A 16,959-nucleotide genomic window follows, 5' to 3' on the forward strand; every position below is an offset into this window, starting at 1 on the left:
GAATAATTAAATAAAATCTTTAAAAAAAAAAAAATAAGCCCTGGCCAGACTTACCAAAAAGAAGAGAAAGGACCCAAATAAATAAAATCATGAATGAAAGATGATAGATTAGAACTAACACCAAAGAAATACAAACAATTTTAAGACTATGCTATGAGCAACTATATGCCAACAAATTAGGCCATCTGGAAGAAATGGATGCATTGCTAGAAATGTATAAACTGATGTGTCCAAGTGGCACAGTCAGTTAAGTGTCTGCTTTTGGCTCAGGTCATTATCCAGGGTCCTGCAGTCAAACCCCGCATTGGACTCCCTGCTTGGCAGGGAAGTCTGCTTCTCCCTCTCCCTCTGCCTCTTCTTTCTCTCTCCTCCTCCCCTCAAATAAATAAAATCTTAAATACCAAAATAAAATCTTAAATAGGAAGACCTAGGAAACCTGGACAGACTCATAAGTAGCAAGGAAATAGAAACAGTAATAAAAAATCTCCCAAAAGGGGCAATCTAAGTGGCTCAGTGGTTTAGCACCTGCCTTCGGCCCAGGGCATGACCATGGAGTCCTGGGATCGAGACCCACATCAGGCTCCCTGCATGGAGCCTGCTTCTCCCTCTGCCTATGTCTCTGCCTCTCTCTCTCTCTCTCTCTCTCTCTCTCTCTCTCTCTCTCAAATAAATAAATAAAATCTTAAAAAAAAAATCTCCCAACAAATAAAGAGTCCAGGGCCAGATAGCTTCCCAAGGTAATTCTACCAAACATTTAAAGAAGAATTAATATCTATTCTGAAGCTGTTTGAAAAAAATAAAAATAGAAGGAAATCTTTCAGACTTTCTATGAGCCCAGCAGTACCTCGATCCCAAAACCAGACAAAGATCCCACCAAAAAGGATTACAGATCAGTATTTCTGATGAACATGGATGTAAAAATTCTCACCAAGATTCTAGCCAATAGGATCCAACAGTACATTAAAAGGATCATTCGGGATCCCTGGGTGGCGCAGCGGTTTAGCGCCTGTCTTTGGCCCAGGGCGCGATCCTGGAAACCCGGGATCGAATCCCACGTCGGGCTCCTGGTGCATGGAGCCTGCTTCTCCCTCTGCCTATGTCTCTGCCTCTCTCTCTCTCATTCTGTGTGACTATCATAAATAAATAAAAATTAAAAAAAAATAAAAATAAAAGGATCATTCACCACGACCAAGCAGGATTCATTGCTGGACTGCAAGAGTGGTTCAGCATCTGCAAATTAATCAATGTGATACACTACGTTAATAAAAGAAAGGAGAAGAACTGTATGATCCTTTCAGTAGATGCAGAAAAAGTATTTGACAAAGTATAGCATCCTTCCTTGATTAAAGCTTTTCACAGTTCAGAGATAGAGGGAACATACCTCAACATCAGAAAAGCTATATACAAGAAGCCCACAGTGAATATCATTCTCATTGGATTCCCAAAAAAATGAGAGCCTTTTCCCTAAGGTCAGGAACACAACAAGGATATCCACTCTCACCACTGTTGTTCAATGTAGTGCTAGAAGTCCTAGCCTCAGCAATCAGGAAACAAAAAGAAATAAAACGTATCTGAATTGGCAAAGAGAAGGTCAAACTTTTGCTCTTTTTTTTTTTTCAAACTTTCACTTTATTTATTTATTTATTTTATTTATTTTTTATTTTTATTTTTTTTTATTTATTTATGATAGTCACACAGAGAGAGAGAGAGAGAGAGAGAGAGAGAGAGAGAGAGGCAGAGGGAGAAGCAGGCTCCATGCACTGGGAGCCCGATGTGGGATTCGATCCCGGGTCTCCAGGATCGCGCCCTGGGCCAAAGGCAGGCGCCAAACCGCTGCACCACCCAGGGATCCCGACTTTTTTTTTTTTTTTTTTAATTTTTATTTATTTATGATAGTCACACAGAGAGAGAGAGAGAGAGGCAGAGACACAGGCAGAGGGAGAAGCAGGCTCCATGCACCGGGAGCCCGACGTGGGATTCGATCCGGGTCTCCAGGATCGCGCCCTGGGCCAAAGGCAGGCGCTAAACTGCTGCGCCACCCAGGGATCCCCTCAAACTTTCACTCTTTGCAGATGACATGATTCTCTGTGGAAAACCCAAGACTCCACCCCAAAATTTCTAGAAGTCATAGGAATTCAGCAAAGTGGCAGGACATAAAATCAGTGTACAAAGATCAGTTGCATTTCTGTATACTAACAATGAGACAGAAGAAGGAGAAATTAAGTACTTAAACTTGCACTAAAAACCATAAGATAGCTAGAAATAAACCTAACCAAAGAGGCAAAGGATCTGTATTCAGAGACCTATAGAATACTCATGAAAGAAGTTGAGGAAGACACAAATCCTTGCTCATGGATTGGAAGAACAAGTATTGTTAAAATGTCTATACTAGGGATCCCTGGGTGGCGCAGCGGTTTGGCGCCTGCCTTTGGCCCAGGGCGCGATCCTGGAGACCCGGGATCGAATCCCACGTCGGGCTCCCGGTGCGTGGAGCCTGCTTCTCCCTCTGCCTGTGTCTCTGCCTCTCTCTCTCTCACTGTGTGCCTATCATAAATAAATAAAAATTTAAAAAAAAAAAAAAAAAAAATGTCTATACTACCTAGATAGAGCAACCTGTACATTCAATACAATCCCTATTAAAATATCATCAACTTTTCTCAAAATAATTGTAAAATTTGTACAGGCCCAGAAAAGACCCAGAATAGTTGAAGGAAAGTTGAAAAAAACCATAGCTGGTGACATCACAATTCCAGAGTTCAAGCCATACTATATCACAAAGCTATAATCTTCAAGATGCTATGGTGCTGGCACAAAAACAGGCACATAGATCACTGGAACAGAATGGAAAACCCAGAAATGGACCCTCAAGTCTATGGTCAGCTAATTTTCAGCAAAGCAGTAAAGAATATCCAATGGAAAAAAGATCGTCTCTTCAACAAATGTTGTTGGACAGCCTCATGCAGAAGAGTGGTTCATTTTCTCACACCATACATAAAAACATTCAAAATGGATGAAAGACCTAAATGTGAGAAAGGAATCCATCAAAATCGTAGCAGAACACAGGCAGCAACCTCTGTGACATCGGCCACAGCAACTTCTTGCTAGACACGTCTCCAAAGGCAAGAGAAACAAAGGCAAAAATGAACTATTGGGACTTCATCAAGATAAAAAGCTTTTGCACAGCAAAGGAAACTTGACAAAACCAAGACAACTGACAGAATAGGAGAAAATATTTGCAAGTGTCTTAGCAGATAAAGGGTTAGTATCCAAAATCTAGAAAGAACTTATCAGACTCAATAGCCAAAGAACAAATAATCCAGTCAAGAAGTGGGCAGAAGAGGGATGCCTGGGTGGCTCAGTGGTTGAGCTTCTGCCTTCGGCTCAGGGTGTGATCCCGGGTCAGGGATCGAGTCCTGCATCGGGATCCCTGGGAGGAGCCTGTTTCTCCCTCTGCCTGTGTTTGACTCTCTGTTTCTCTCATGAATAATTTTTTTTTTACAGAAAGAAATGAGCAGAAGTTATGAACAGACATTTCTCCAAAGAAGACCTAAAAATGGCCAACAGACACATGAAAAACTGCTCAATATCATTTGGCATCAGAGAAATACAAATCAAAATCACAATGAGATACCACCTCACACCCATCAGAATGGCTAAAATTAACAAGTCAGGAAACAAAAGCTGTTGGTGAGGATGCAGAGAAAAGGGAACCCTCTTACACTGTTGGTGGGAATGTAAGCTGATACAGCCGTTCTGGGAAAAAAAAAGTATGGAGTTCCTCAGAAAGTTGAAAATAGAGCTGCCCTGCAACCCAGCAATTGCACTAAGTATTTGTCCCAAAAATACAAATGTAGTGATCCAAAGGGACGCCTGCACTCCAGTGGTTCATAGCAATGTCCACAATAGCCAAACTGTAGAAAGAGCCCAAATGTCCATCTACAGATAAATGGATAAAGATGTGGCATATGTGTGTGTGTATACACACACATACACATTGGAATATTATTCAGCCATAAAAAATGAAATCTTGCCATTTGCAATGACTTGTATGGAACTAGAGGGTATTATGCTAAGCGAAATAAGTCAAACATGATAGTATTTCACTTGTGGAATTTAAGAAAAAACAGGATCATAAGGGAAGGGAGGAAAAACCAAGACAATTAGGGAGACAAATCATAATAAATTCTTAATCATAGGAAAGAAACAGCATTGCTGGAGTCGAGGGGGATGGGGTAACTAAATGATGGATGTTAAGGAGGGCACGTGATGTAATGAGCAGATAGGTTTCACTGGCCATGAACCAGGGAATGTGGGCAGCCTCTAGAAGTTCTTACAGCCTCTACTAAGGAACACAGCTTTTTAGGTCAGTGAGGATCATTTTGGATTTCTGACCTGCAAAACTGTTAAGATAATTTATGTTGTTTTAAGCCATTAAGTTTTTGGTGATTTGTGACAGCAGCAATCAGAAGGCTAGCCTAAACTGCTAACTCTTTTCTCGGAACTGGAAATGTCTAGAGCTGAGAAAAAATAACATAAAAACTGTGAGGAACCCCCAGGGGAAACAAGGTGGTCAGATTTCTGTGAGGTAGGGTTAACAACTCAGAGCAGAAGAGGTTGGATGTACTGGCCAAGGGACACTCTTAGAGTCCTGCCTGTTTCTCTTCCTAGTGCTACTTCTTCACATCCTTTCCACACCTTGAGGTCTCCGATTCCAAAGAAGGGACATAGCTTTTGTAAAAGAGCAATGCCTCTTTGAATTTTCCTGAAGGTTAAAGCCTTCCTGCAATGTGGAGTGAGCCCGTGGCTGGTGAGCCCAGAGTGAGAGTCCTGAGGTACACTCTCTTCTCCCCTCCCCCTAGTAGTGCCAGACACTGTTCTAAATACTGTAGATACAGCAATTAACAAAGTTTCTATCTCAAGGAACAGTAAATAGACCAGAAAAGCCCACATGTCCAATGATTTTTAAGTACTGTAGAAAAAAATCAAGGAAGAAAATGAGAAAGTGTTAGGCTTTGGGAAGGGTTAGATTTAAATAGGATGATGGGGAGGCCCCACGGAGGTGCCATTTGAACATGATCACAAAGGAGGTGAGGGAGTCAGCAGCCAGCAGATTGCTTAATGAGAATAATGTGAGGCTGAGGCACCAGCAGTGCTGGCAGTTCTGAGGTGGAAGCAGGCTTTGTTGAAGACTGGCAGGAGTATTTTGTGGCTCATGCCAGAAGGGATGGCAGGAGGGTTTGGGGGATGAGGTGGTAGGCCCCATGGGCCACATGAGACCATGGATTCTACCTGAACTCCATAGGGAGTTCCTTGGAGAGATTGCTGTGAGTGGAGGAGTATGATCTCACTTGGTGAATGTTCACAGGGAGCCGTGATGAGAAGCTGACTGGTATAGTCAGAGTGAAAGGAAAATGGCAGATTGACAGCCTGTGGTAGTGGGAACATAATTCATGTTCCCAGCCTCCTGTGTGGATGCAGTAAGCATAATGAATATCAAGCAAAGGAAGGAAATGGGTCCATGAAACAGGAATAAGTAGGCATCCTTGGGAACAAAGAATTCAGGAGATGGGTTGAGTAGCATAATGGATGTAGCTGAAGACTGAATGAGCAAGTTGGAAGGTCAGGTTTAAGAATTCTGTAAGGCATTGGGATAAAAAGGTGAAAGGTGAAGCACAGTGCTATAAGGATGAGTGTAGAAATGTCAATATTTGTATAATAGAAATCTCAGAAGCAGAGAGGAAATGACAGGAAGAAGGGGAAGAACATGTTTGAGAATATAATGACCAAGAGTTTCTCAGAAATCCTAAGAGGAAAAGGTCTGTAATTTAAAGAATGCTAAACATGACAGATGGAAGGAAGAAAGCCCACGCCTCGACACACTACAGTGAAAATTTAACAAAGATGTAGAGAAAATTCCAAATTTTTTGAAAGGAAGTCACAAAGGAACAAGCAGACCAGTATCAAATTTGATCTATTGATCTAAGAGCTACTTTTTTCAGTGTCAAAGTAAAATGGCTTTAAAAGCAGAATTTTGTATCTTACTAAACTGTTATTAAACGTAGTATTTTTTTCCTCTAGCATAGCTGACCTTGGAAGGTTTTCCGCACAGAGCTCTTGAGTGGGGAAAGTACTTTTAAGAGCTCAGCGGCATGCGGTAGAATCCATAACACATATGGGAGAGCACATAGCTAAGGAAGTGTTCTTTTGGTCAGAAGAACAAGGGTTTTGTGATTTTGGAGTAAGCAAACATTTCTTAACATGAGACAACCCCACAAACCATGGAGAAGGAAATGGATAGAAGGGGTGACTGATTTACAAGTTAAGAACTTCACTAGAGAGTAAAAAGGCAAGCCACGGGGTGAGAAAAGATATTTGCAATACATATGTCTGACACATTGCCTATATGCAGAATTTTGAAGAAACACCTCCAAGTCAATAAGTAAGTTAGGCAACCCCATTAGAAAAGAGGCAAAAAGGGGATCCCTGGGTGGCGCAGCGGTTTGGCGCCTGCCTTTGGCCCGGGGCGCGATCCTGGAGACCCGGGATCGAATCCCACATCGGGCTCCCGGTGCATGGAGCCTGCTTCTCCCTCTGCCTGTGTCTCTGCCTCTCTCTCTCTCACTGTGTGCCTGTCATAAATAAAGTAAAAAAAAAAAAAAAAAAAAAAAAAAAAAGAGGCAAAAAAAAAAAAAATCTTTAGAACAGTTACTTTACCAAAAAGGATATCCAGATGCTAGCAAGCACATGGAAAGGTGTTAACCTCAGCAGTCATTCAGAAATAGCAAATTAAAACCACAACTGCTTCTGCACACCCACTGGAATGGCTCAGTGAAAAAGATAGTACCAAGTGATGTTGAGGTGTGGAGCACCCCAAATTGTTTGGCCTTGCTGTTGGGGCATATCAATTTGTGCAGTGATTTTAGGAAAAGATTTGACAACCCATACTACACGACCAATTATGTGCATATTCTACAATTTAGCAATCCACTTCTAGGCATACAGCCACCAGAAATACATCTGATGTTCACTTAAAGGTAGGTTCAAAGATATTCACGACAGCACTGCTTGTCACAGTCAGAAACTGGAGTTAAACCAGATATCCACCAAAAATAGAGGGGATAGATACATTGTGGTATATTCACAGTGGAAGCCTGTAGGGATCCAACAATGTTGAGTATCATGAATGTTGAATGAGAAGCCAGACAAAAACAGCATCCTATAATCTCTTGATACAAAGTGTAAAAACAGGCAAAACTTACATGGGGGGGGGCTCAGTATCATGGTAGTGGTTAGCTGTGGGAGGAAGAATCATGGCTGAAGGGAGCATGAAGAAGACACATGGGGTCTAGGGGTGTCCTGTTTCTGAGGCAGTACTGGTTATGTAAATGTATTCACTTGGTGCAAATTTCTTTTTTCTTTTTCTTTTTTTTGGTGCAAATTTATTAATTTTGACTTAGATTTATGTATTCTCTATGTAATTCTTCAATAGAAAGTTTAAGAAGAAAGGTGTAAGAAAGCAACCTACCATCAGTAACAGTCCAGAATTAAATTCTAGGCAATCCCAACATGGAAGACAAGTGCGGAATGGGTGGCAGTACAGAGCAGAGATGGGAACATGCTGAACTCTTTGTGGGGAAGTGTAGATGGTTACAAGTGTAAGTAATTGATGGGGAAAAATAATAGTTACAGGTCCTTAGAAGTTAATGGAGTAACTGCCAGAAGTGTAAAAATAGAATATATATGTTTGAAATGTATTGATTAGGAAAGCTTTGATGGCAATTAAAGAGATGTTGGAGAGATGTTGGGCATCCCGGGTGGCTCAGCGATTTAGCGCTGCCTCCAACCCAGAGACTGATCCTGGAGACCTGGGATCGAGTCCTGCGTTGGGCTCCCTCTGTGGAGCCAGCTTCTCCCTCTGCCTGTGTCTCTGCCCCACCCCCATGAATAAATTAATTAACTAAATCTTTAAAAGAGAGAGCGAGAGATGCTTAAGTCTTTCCAAGTAGAATTTCTGAGGCGGGCAGTCCAGTGCTGGTATCATTAGAAATCCAACCACTCTGTCCTGTTACTCTGCTGTGTACAGCCTCTACTTCAAAGGTGCTTGTTGGGCAGCCTGGGTGGCTCAGCAGTTTAGCGCCGCCTTCGGTCCAGGGTGTGATCCTGGAGACCCAGGATCGAGTCCTTCATTGGTCTCCCTGCGAGGAGCCTGCTTCTCCCTCTGCCTGTGTCTCTGCCTCTCTCTCTCTCTCTGTGTGTGTGTCTCTCATGAATAAATAAAATCTTTAAAAAAAAAAAAAAGGTGCTTGTCTGTGGGTCCTAGGTCCAGGATCCTGGAGCTGCTGTGGTTACACCTGTATTCAAGTGGCAAGGGAAAAAAAAAAGTGGCAAGGGAGGGACACTTGGGTGGCTCAGCAGTTGAGCATCTGCCTTCAACTCAGGCTGTGATCCCAGAGTTCCCGGATGGAGTTCCCCATCAGGCTCCCTATGGAGAGCCTCTCTGTCTATGTCTCTGCCTCGCTCTCTATGTCTATGTCTATGTCTCATGAATAAACAAAATCTTTTTTAAAACGTGGCAAGGAGGAGGAAGCAGGAAGGACATAGCCCCCCCCCCCCTTTTTAAGATTTTAATTATTCATGAGAGACACAGGCAGGAGGAGAAGCAGGCACCATGCAGGGAGCTTGATGTGGGAGTCAATCCCGGGACTCCAGGATCCTGCCCCGGGCCAAAGGCAGGCACCAAACTGCTGAGCCACCCAGGCACCCCGGACATAGCCCTTTGAAAGAAATTTCCCAGAAATCCTACATAAAATATTTGCATCTCTTTGGCCAATGATATGACCATACCTGGCTTCAAGGGAGGCAGGGAATTGCCTCTTAGCAGGGTTGCAAAGTGTCTAGCTAAAAATTGGGGTTCATTAAGGAAAAAGGGCAGAATAGCTTACTGGGAGGCAAAATGGGGGGAAAACCCTCCTTTTCTTCTCTACCAGTACTTTTCCCCACCATACATGTGTAGGTTTTTCCCACACATCCAGTTCTCTGATTCCTGCTGGGTATTCTACAGTTTCACTCAGTTCTGGCACAGTCTACCTGGAAGTAGCATCAGATCCCACAGATTAAGGGCTCAGTCCCATCAGACTAACCCACTTTTAATCCCAATTCCAAGTACGGGTTGTTACTGTTAATCAGAGGCTCCTGTGACACCTCTTTGGACTTGATAATTTCGTGGAACAGTTCACAGATCTCAGGAGGACGGTTAACTTACTTGATGACTGGTTTGTCATAAAAGGCTATAACTTGGGAACAGTGACATGGAAGAGGTGTTGGGTGGGTATGGGAAAGGGGTGAGGATTTGCCACGTCCTTTTTAGTCATGCCACGCTTCTGGCACCTCCATGTTTTCTCCAACCCAGAAGCTGTCCAAAATTCCCATACTTCAGAGACTTTTTTACAGTCCTCAGTAATTAGGCATGATTGATTCAATCATTTACCATTGGTAACAGAACTCAGATTTCTAGCCCTTCTCCCCTCACTGGGGGTTCGGGGTGGGCAGCTGCAAATTCCAAACCTCTGCGTGGTTAGTTCCCCTGGAAAACGCCATCCTTTGTGACTTTCCAAAAATCATTGACAAACTGAGGTGTGATTGAAAGGCGTGTGTTGGAAATAAGAAGACATAGTTTTCACTTTAGCACTTTGAAGCTGTTTTGGGAACCAAGGACAAAAATGCAAGTATAACAAAAGATGCTCTCATCACTCTTATCACTGAGGAAATTACAAGGGTTTTAGGGACTGTGTACTAGGAATTTTGAACCAGACCAAAATACATATTTCTTATTTTTTAATTTTAACTTATTTTTATTTTTATTTTAAAGATTTTATTTATTTGAGAGAGAAAGCAATAGACAAACATGAGGAGAAGGGGCAGAGGGAGCCTGAGAAGCAGACTCCTCACTGAGCAGGGACCCTCATGTGGGCCTCAATCCCAGGACTCTGGAATCATGACCTGAGCCAAAGGCAGATGTTTAACCAGCTGAGCCACCCAGGCACCCCCTTCTTATTTATTTAACAGTACATATTTCTTATTATAAATCACAATACCCTAGGAGACAGGAAACTGCCACACCTAGGAAGGGAAATTGAAGGCAAAAAAGGAAGAAAGAAAAACTGAGAAGTTGGTAATTAAAAAACAGGAGATAAGGAGGCTGAATTGAGGCTAGCTCAAGTAGTGATTAGCTATAAATGGGTTAAACTCACTAATCAAAACTCTCAGCTCAGGGCAGCCTGGGTTAGCGCTGCCTTTGGCCCTGGGCGTGATCCTTATCCTGGAGACCTGGGAGTCCCACGTCGGGCTCCTTGTATGGAGCCTGCTTCTCCCTCTGCCTGTGCCTCTGCCTTTCTCTCTGTGTCTCTCATGAATAAATAAATAAATAACCTTCAAAACTCTCAGCTAAGATTTTCTTTTTTTAATACGATTTTTTAAAGTTTTTGTTTTTTTTTTTTTTAAGATTTTATTTATTCATGAAAGAGGCAGAGAGACACAAGCAGAGGGACAAGCAGGCTCCTCGCAGGGAACTGGACTCAGGACTCGATCCCCAGACTGGGATCACATGCCCTCATCCAAGGACAGATACTCAACTGCTAAGCCACCCAGGCATCCCTTAAAGATTTTATTTATTCATGAGAGAGAGAGCAAATGTGAGAGAATGTACAAGCAGGGGGAAAGGCAAAGGGAGAGGGAGAATCTGGCCTCCCACTGAGCAGGACCCTGGAATGCTGACCTGAGTAGAAGGCAGACACTTAACTGGCTGAGCACCCAGGTGCCCCTTTTGATAGGATTTTCTCAAAGAAACCAAACAGCCATATTCAGTAATGCATCATCTATCAACCAGACACAAAGATTAACATTGATTAAGTGGTAAAATCCATCTAGTGAATTTGTCATCACGGGAAATCATTGATTGGCCTAGCCCTCCCCCCACTTTTTTTAACCCACCTATAGAATCCGTTTTACATGTGTTGTGGCAGGAGAACAGCCTAAATTGTTTCTGTCCAGCTCTTATTAGTGAGGGCCACCTTGTAAATTCTGAACATCTTAAGACAGTTTTCTCTTCCTTGTAGATTGCTCCAACCGTTGTGTTTCTGCTTCCAAGGCTTTCTGTAGATCTGGCTGCCCGCCCCCCCACCCCTTTTTCTCTTTCCCTAACTCTACCTCCCTTTAATGTTACTTGCCTGAGTTAGAGCTCTGCACCATGGCCCCCTTTCAGGGCTGCCTGCCCAGAACTGGAAGAGGCCACTGGTCCTGACGTGGAGATGTGGGTGCATGCAGACGAGGGGTAACAGCGTTGGTGTGGGGAGAGCACAGCTTAGGATGATGTGAAGGCAGTGAGGATTCTAGCTAAGATTTCACTGTTATCTTTTTTTTTTTTTTTTTTTTTTTTTTTTTAAGATTTAAGTAATCTCTACACCCAGCCTGGAGCTCACAACTTTGGAGATCAAAGTTGCATGCTCTACAACTGAGCCAGCTAGGCACCCTGAGTTAATTGTCATCTTAATGATAATGCTGGGTACCAGATTCTGGCTACTTGAGGTCATCCCTGTAGGGTGAGCTCATCCACAGAGCAGCTTTCAGCCCGGAGAACATCTGAGAAGCATGCAGAGGATGGATATTGGAGCAAGGAAGGCAGGCGTGTTCTAGTGATTGGTAAGGACTGGAGATGCTTAGAAGCTTCTATGGATTTTTGCCCTTTTGAGTTCGGAGAAATAGAGTAAGTTACCAGTGAACAGTTAGTAAAAAGGGGAGTGTTAGTTAGACTATATGCCTTGAGGTTCTCTGTATCAGAATTTAAGTTTCACTATCCTATAGTACCTGTCAACAGACCTGAGATAACTATGCCATATCATATCAGCCTTGGATAGCAACTTTCCTGTCTGCATAGGAGGCTGGGAATACCTACATTACATTGGACAGGTTTCATATGTGTGTTGAAGTCCATGGGTGGTACAAGAGTGCCCTTTGTCTGCCAAGTCTCACTTACTGAAATATCTGGGTTCTTGGACTTCTTTGCAGCATGAGGATGAGGCTCTGTGAAGCAAATGGTCTTTAGGATTTGAGAAAGGTGCATTTCCCTGTGGGGAGGAGTAAGGGGCTGGAGAGCCCTCTTTCCTTCTAAATCACTGTCTCGTCAGAGTGTGGAGCAGAACTCAGTTCCTGATGCCCATTTAGGCCCCTGGATAATTTCCTGATGTCTGTCTGCTGCAGGTGTGTGTGCAGGGTCACTCTTTGTCTCTGTTGCCTTGTTTTGCTTTCTTGCAAGGAACCCTGGTTGAGAGCAGATCCCATGAGGTTGGGCTCTCTTGCTGAGGCATATCATAATTTTCTGGAGTCTGAAAATAGCCCCAAATCTAGATGGAAAATCACATCACGTTTGTGCATATTTGAAGCAAAGCACAACGATTCACTTTTTCTACACATTCTTATACAGAATTTATTTTAATTTTTTAAAGATTTATTTTTATTTATTTATGATAGAGAGAGAGAGAGAGAGAGAGAGAGAGAGAGAGGCATAGACACAGCAGAGGGAGAAGCAGGCTCCATGCCGGAGCCCGACGCGGGACTCGATCCCGGGACTCCAGGATCGCGCCCTGGGCCAAAGGCAGGCGCCAAACAGCTGAGCCACCCAGGGATCCCCTCTTATACAGATTTTAATAGAAAATTGATACAATTCATACCAATTTAATATTTTAGATAGCCTTTGAATTTATTAATCTGAAAGTTGATATAAATCTAAAGTAAAATGCTGTGAAAAATATTGAAAAATGAGTTTGAAATAGGACGTTTGGTAAATTTGAGGAAGCAAAAGGAATTCTCTTTGAATAGCATAGTGAAACCAAATTACCATTTTCCTGTTATAGTGTGCTTCTAGCTAGCTGTTCATTTTGGGTCAAGTGTTTTGGGGAATATTCATCTCTTATTGGCATATTTCTATGTTTTTCACTGGTAACTCTTCTCAGGGAAGTTTATAATTTATGAATCAAACCTGGTTGCCCTAAAGATCAACTTTGTGGTTTATCTTGCTGAGAAATTGGGTGGGTGATCATGTGGATCAACGAGACCAGGAAGACGAATTAATTTCTTGATTACTTAAATAAAATTTATCTTGAAGTAATATGAAAGTAGGCCTTTTGCAGTTTATTTTAAATAACAATATGGAGAACATTTATTTCTTGAAAAGAGGTCTAAGGCATTTGGTAGGGCTTGCTTTTTGCAAAAAGTCAGTAGCCTTGTCTCTGCTTCTCTCTCCCAGATCAAGCACTGCGCCTAGCAGAAATTTTCCTACCTCTCCAACATCATCAGCAAGTCCCTATTCCTCAGTGTCTGCCTCTCCCATTGCAAATGGTGATAGCACTAACACCTCTGGGATGCACAGCTCCGGTGTCAGCAGGGGGTAAGAGCAGGCCCTTTCACATTGCTTCCCTCCCTCTTGAGTCTTTCCTAGGCTGCACCAGGAGAGCTCCTCTGCTGCCACACTAGGTCTAGTGGGATTAGCGTTCCCCATGGGAACATGCTACAGGGAATGTGGTTTCTCTTTCATATCCACCATAAAATGCCTCCTACTTTTCACTTATGTTTCTTGTCCTTCTATGATCTGCTATTTTGTCCACAGCCTTAGTCACTGGTGGTCTTATGGGGTCACCGCTTTTGTATGTGATGGGGTGGGCTGGCCATATTAGAGCACAATAAAAGCTGTGAGGGAATGGTTCTCAGCTATGGGAGAGCCCTGCCTGCTTCCCTTCTAGGTGGCTGTGATCCTTTATGCAAGCATCTCAGGAGAGCCTGCCACAAATCATAGACTGAATGGAGGAGGAGGGTCAGGCAAGAGAATGTGCGTGAATACTCAGGCACAGTCAGGACTGAGTGTGGCCTGGTGTGTGGTGACAGGTGTGAGCTCTTGATCTTGGTAACCACATGTTCTTCCCTGAAGTTACATGGCAGTTAGCCTTCTAGAGGGATATACAGCTAGCATTTGCCAAAAGCCTGAGAGTAGAGAACTCCGCATCCCTTCCTGTAAGGATGTGCTTACCACCTACGATCATGTCAAATCAAGGCCAGGGGTGGGAGAAGGATAATGGTGAAGGGCTGGCAAGGGGAGTAGAAAGAACTTGTATCATGGGATTATTACCAGATAAGAATTGTAGAGGCCCTGGAGGAGCCCCAAAAGGCATCCTGAGGGCATGCGTACAGCACTCACTCTTATTGTTGATGTGGGTTATGTTTTCCAGTGGATCTGGCTTCTCTGCTTCATATAATTGTCAGGAGTCCCCATCGTCTCACATACAGCCTGGGCTCTGCGGACTTGGAAACCTTGGGAACACCTGCTTCATGAACTCCGCTTTGCAGGTAGAAGGGAGAACTGTCATCTCAACAACATTGGTGCTTTACAAGACTGATGCTTGGTTAGGAAAGGCATGCTAAAATGTTGGGAGGATCCTTTCCTGGGGGTCCCTGCTTATTACTCTTTGTTAATACTTCAGGGATCCCTATCAGGACATCTCCCTTGGTTAGTACAGAATGGCCTCATCCATGTTAATGGCCCTAAAATGTCTTCTTAATTAGTTCTGGGATGGATTTTACAGTAAAAATATTTTGAATTTTGTTGGCCATTAGGGAATGATCTTCCCAGAACATATTAGAGTACTTGTCTGGTTGGTTTTTGATGGGAAGAGAACTCACAGCAGCTGGTACCATCTTTTTACAATGATAGCTGTCTTATCTTATGCCCCTGATTGTGCAAAATCCTAAAATCCTCCCTTCAATACCTCATTTGTTCATTGATCAGATATTTTGGGGACATACTATGTGACCATACTATGGTGGACATGGGCTGGAGTTAGGGTCCAACTACAGAATTAGGAGGGCACAGTTCCCAAGACTGCCTTCCTTTCTGATGCCAACTGCAAGTTTGGGAGTCCCTAAGACTGCCTTCAGTTTCAATAATTTGCTTGAAGGACTCATAGACTCACTTAAAACTATTATACTCACAGATATAGTTTATTATAGGGAAAGGGTATAACTTAAAATTAGCCAAGGGAAGAAAAAAATAAGGCAGAGTCCAGGAGGGTCTTTAGGGCAGAGCTTCTGTTGTTTTTTCCCTGTGGAGCTAGAATGCATTACTCTCCTGGTATTGATATGTAATGGTAGTCGTGGGGTATTGCCAAATATATGTAAACTCATCCGAGCTTTGGTTTCCAAAATTTTTGTTGGTGCTTTATTTATTTTTTTTTTAATTTTTATTTATTTATGATAAGCACACAGTGAGAGAGAGAGAGGCAGAGACACAGGCAGAGGGAGAAGCAGGCTCCATGCACCAGGAGCCCGACGTGGGATTCGATCCCGGGTCTCCAGGATCGCGCCCTGGGCCAAAGGCAGGCGCTAAACCGCTGCGCCACCCAGGGATCCCTGTTGGTGCTTTATTACATGGTGTGATTGATTGATTGATTGCCCAGATTGTTAAACTCAGTCTCTAGGTAGACAGATACGATGTGACCCAAGGCTCCCCCTGCTCCCCACCTCCCCATCCTGCCCCCCCACTAAGTCACAGTGTTGGTCTTTCTGGAGTGGTTAGCTCTCACCCTAAGATGACAGTATAAGTATGGCTGCCACCACCCCAAATCACAATGTTAGATTCTCCACTCTGACTGATAACCTCCAAACAAAGATACTCCTGTCAACAAAGTACTTTCCAGGAGCTAAGGGCAAGAGCCAGACTTTCTCTTTGGGCAAGGCCAAATTCTTTACTCTACATAGAGACTCAGTGGTGAACAAATGAGACATGGTTTTTATACTTACAGTACTTTTAATCTAACTTTGAAGTTTCATGGAGTAGGAAGGAAAGGATAAAAAGACATGTAAAAAACTAGGTAACTCCTGGGTTTGGAAATTATTTTTTTCCATTGTGGTGAGATGGGAAGAGCTGAGCACTAAAGAAAAGAAACTTGAGATTTGGCTTTTCATGGGTAGGTTTTTTTCAACTCTGTATCCTCAGTTTTCCTTAACTGTTGAATGAAGATAATAATGAAGTCTACAGCTCTGCATGTAAATATCAGGGAAAAAAAGAAATGCTAAATTCCATGATTTAAGTTTCTATCTCCTAATGCTAAGAACAAATGAAACCCAGATGAAGTGGCAGGAGAGGAATAATAGAACAGAAATTAACAAAATACAGGGGTGATTTACATTACAGCCAAATATGTAATGTAATATGTCTTTGGAAAAAAAAACTAATAAAATTGATATAAATGCTCAGGGTAATTGAAGAGGAAGAAAAGAGAGAAAATATAAATGACCAAAACTAGAAACGAAAGCGGAATATCACTATAGACCCTACAGCCACTAAAAAGATTAGAGAATAGTAAACTACTCCAGAAACCAGTATCGCACTGTATGTTAATTAAGTAAAATTTAAATAAAATTAAATTTAAAAACTTCTAAAAAGATTAGAGGATAGTAGAACAACTTTATGCCATTAAATTAGACAATTTAGATGACAAGTTTGGACGTGTTGCTCTGAAAGGCATACTTTTATCAAAGTTACACAGGAAGAAATAGAAAATCTGAATAGTCTCATATTTGTTAAAGAAATTGACTGAGGTTGGGGGGTACCTGAGTGGCTAGCGGTAGAGTGTGTGCCTTTGGCTCAGGTTGTGATCCTGGGTTCCTGGAATCGAGTTCCGCATCGGGCTCCCCATGAGGACCCTGCTTCTCCCTCTGCCTACGTCTCTGGCTCTCTCTGTGTCTCTCATGAATAAATAAATAAAATCTTAAAATAGCAAAAAATATATATATAAATTGACTCGGTAATTAAAAGCTTTATAACAAGGGAAATTCTTGTTCTGGATAGCTTTGTTGGTGAATATATTCAAAGATTTAAAGCAAGAAGTGCTACCAATCACATATATTTTTTCA

At 42.6% G+C, this 16,959-nt stretch overlaps 1 protein-coding gene across 4 annotated transcripts in view; it reads left to right on the top strand.

Annotated features, from left to right (window-relative positions):
• USP4 (ubiquitin specific peptidase 4) overlaps positions 1-16,959 on the top strand; it is a 53,754-nt gene that overhangs the window by 14,636 nt on the left and 22,159 nt on the right. For 2 of the 4 annotated variants that reach the window (XM_055343653.1, XM_055343655.1), the window contains exons 7-8: positions 13,301-13,441; positions 14,277-14,394. In XM_055343653.1, coding sequence (XP_055199628.1) covers positions 13,301-13,441; positions 14,277-14,394 — 259 coding nt within the window. Of the gene's footprint in view, positions 1-3,501; positions 6,647-13,300; positions 13,442-14,276; positions 14,395-16,959 lie in introns of those variants that run through there. The other 2 variants (XM_055343654.1, XM_055343656.1) reach the window with 2 other exon arrangements.

This window comes from Nyctereutes procyonoides, unplaced genomic scaffold (assembly GCF_905146905.1).
Source record: "Nyctereutes procyonoides isolate TBG_1078 unplaced genomic scaffold, NYPRO_anot_genome, whole genome shotgun sequence".
In the NCBI taxonomy this organism is placed as follows: domain Eukaryota; kingdom Metazoa; phylum Chordata; class Mammalia; order Carnivora; family Canidae; genus Nyctereutes; species Nyctereutes procyonoides.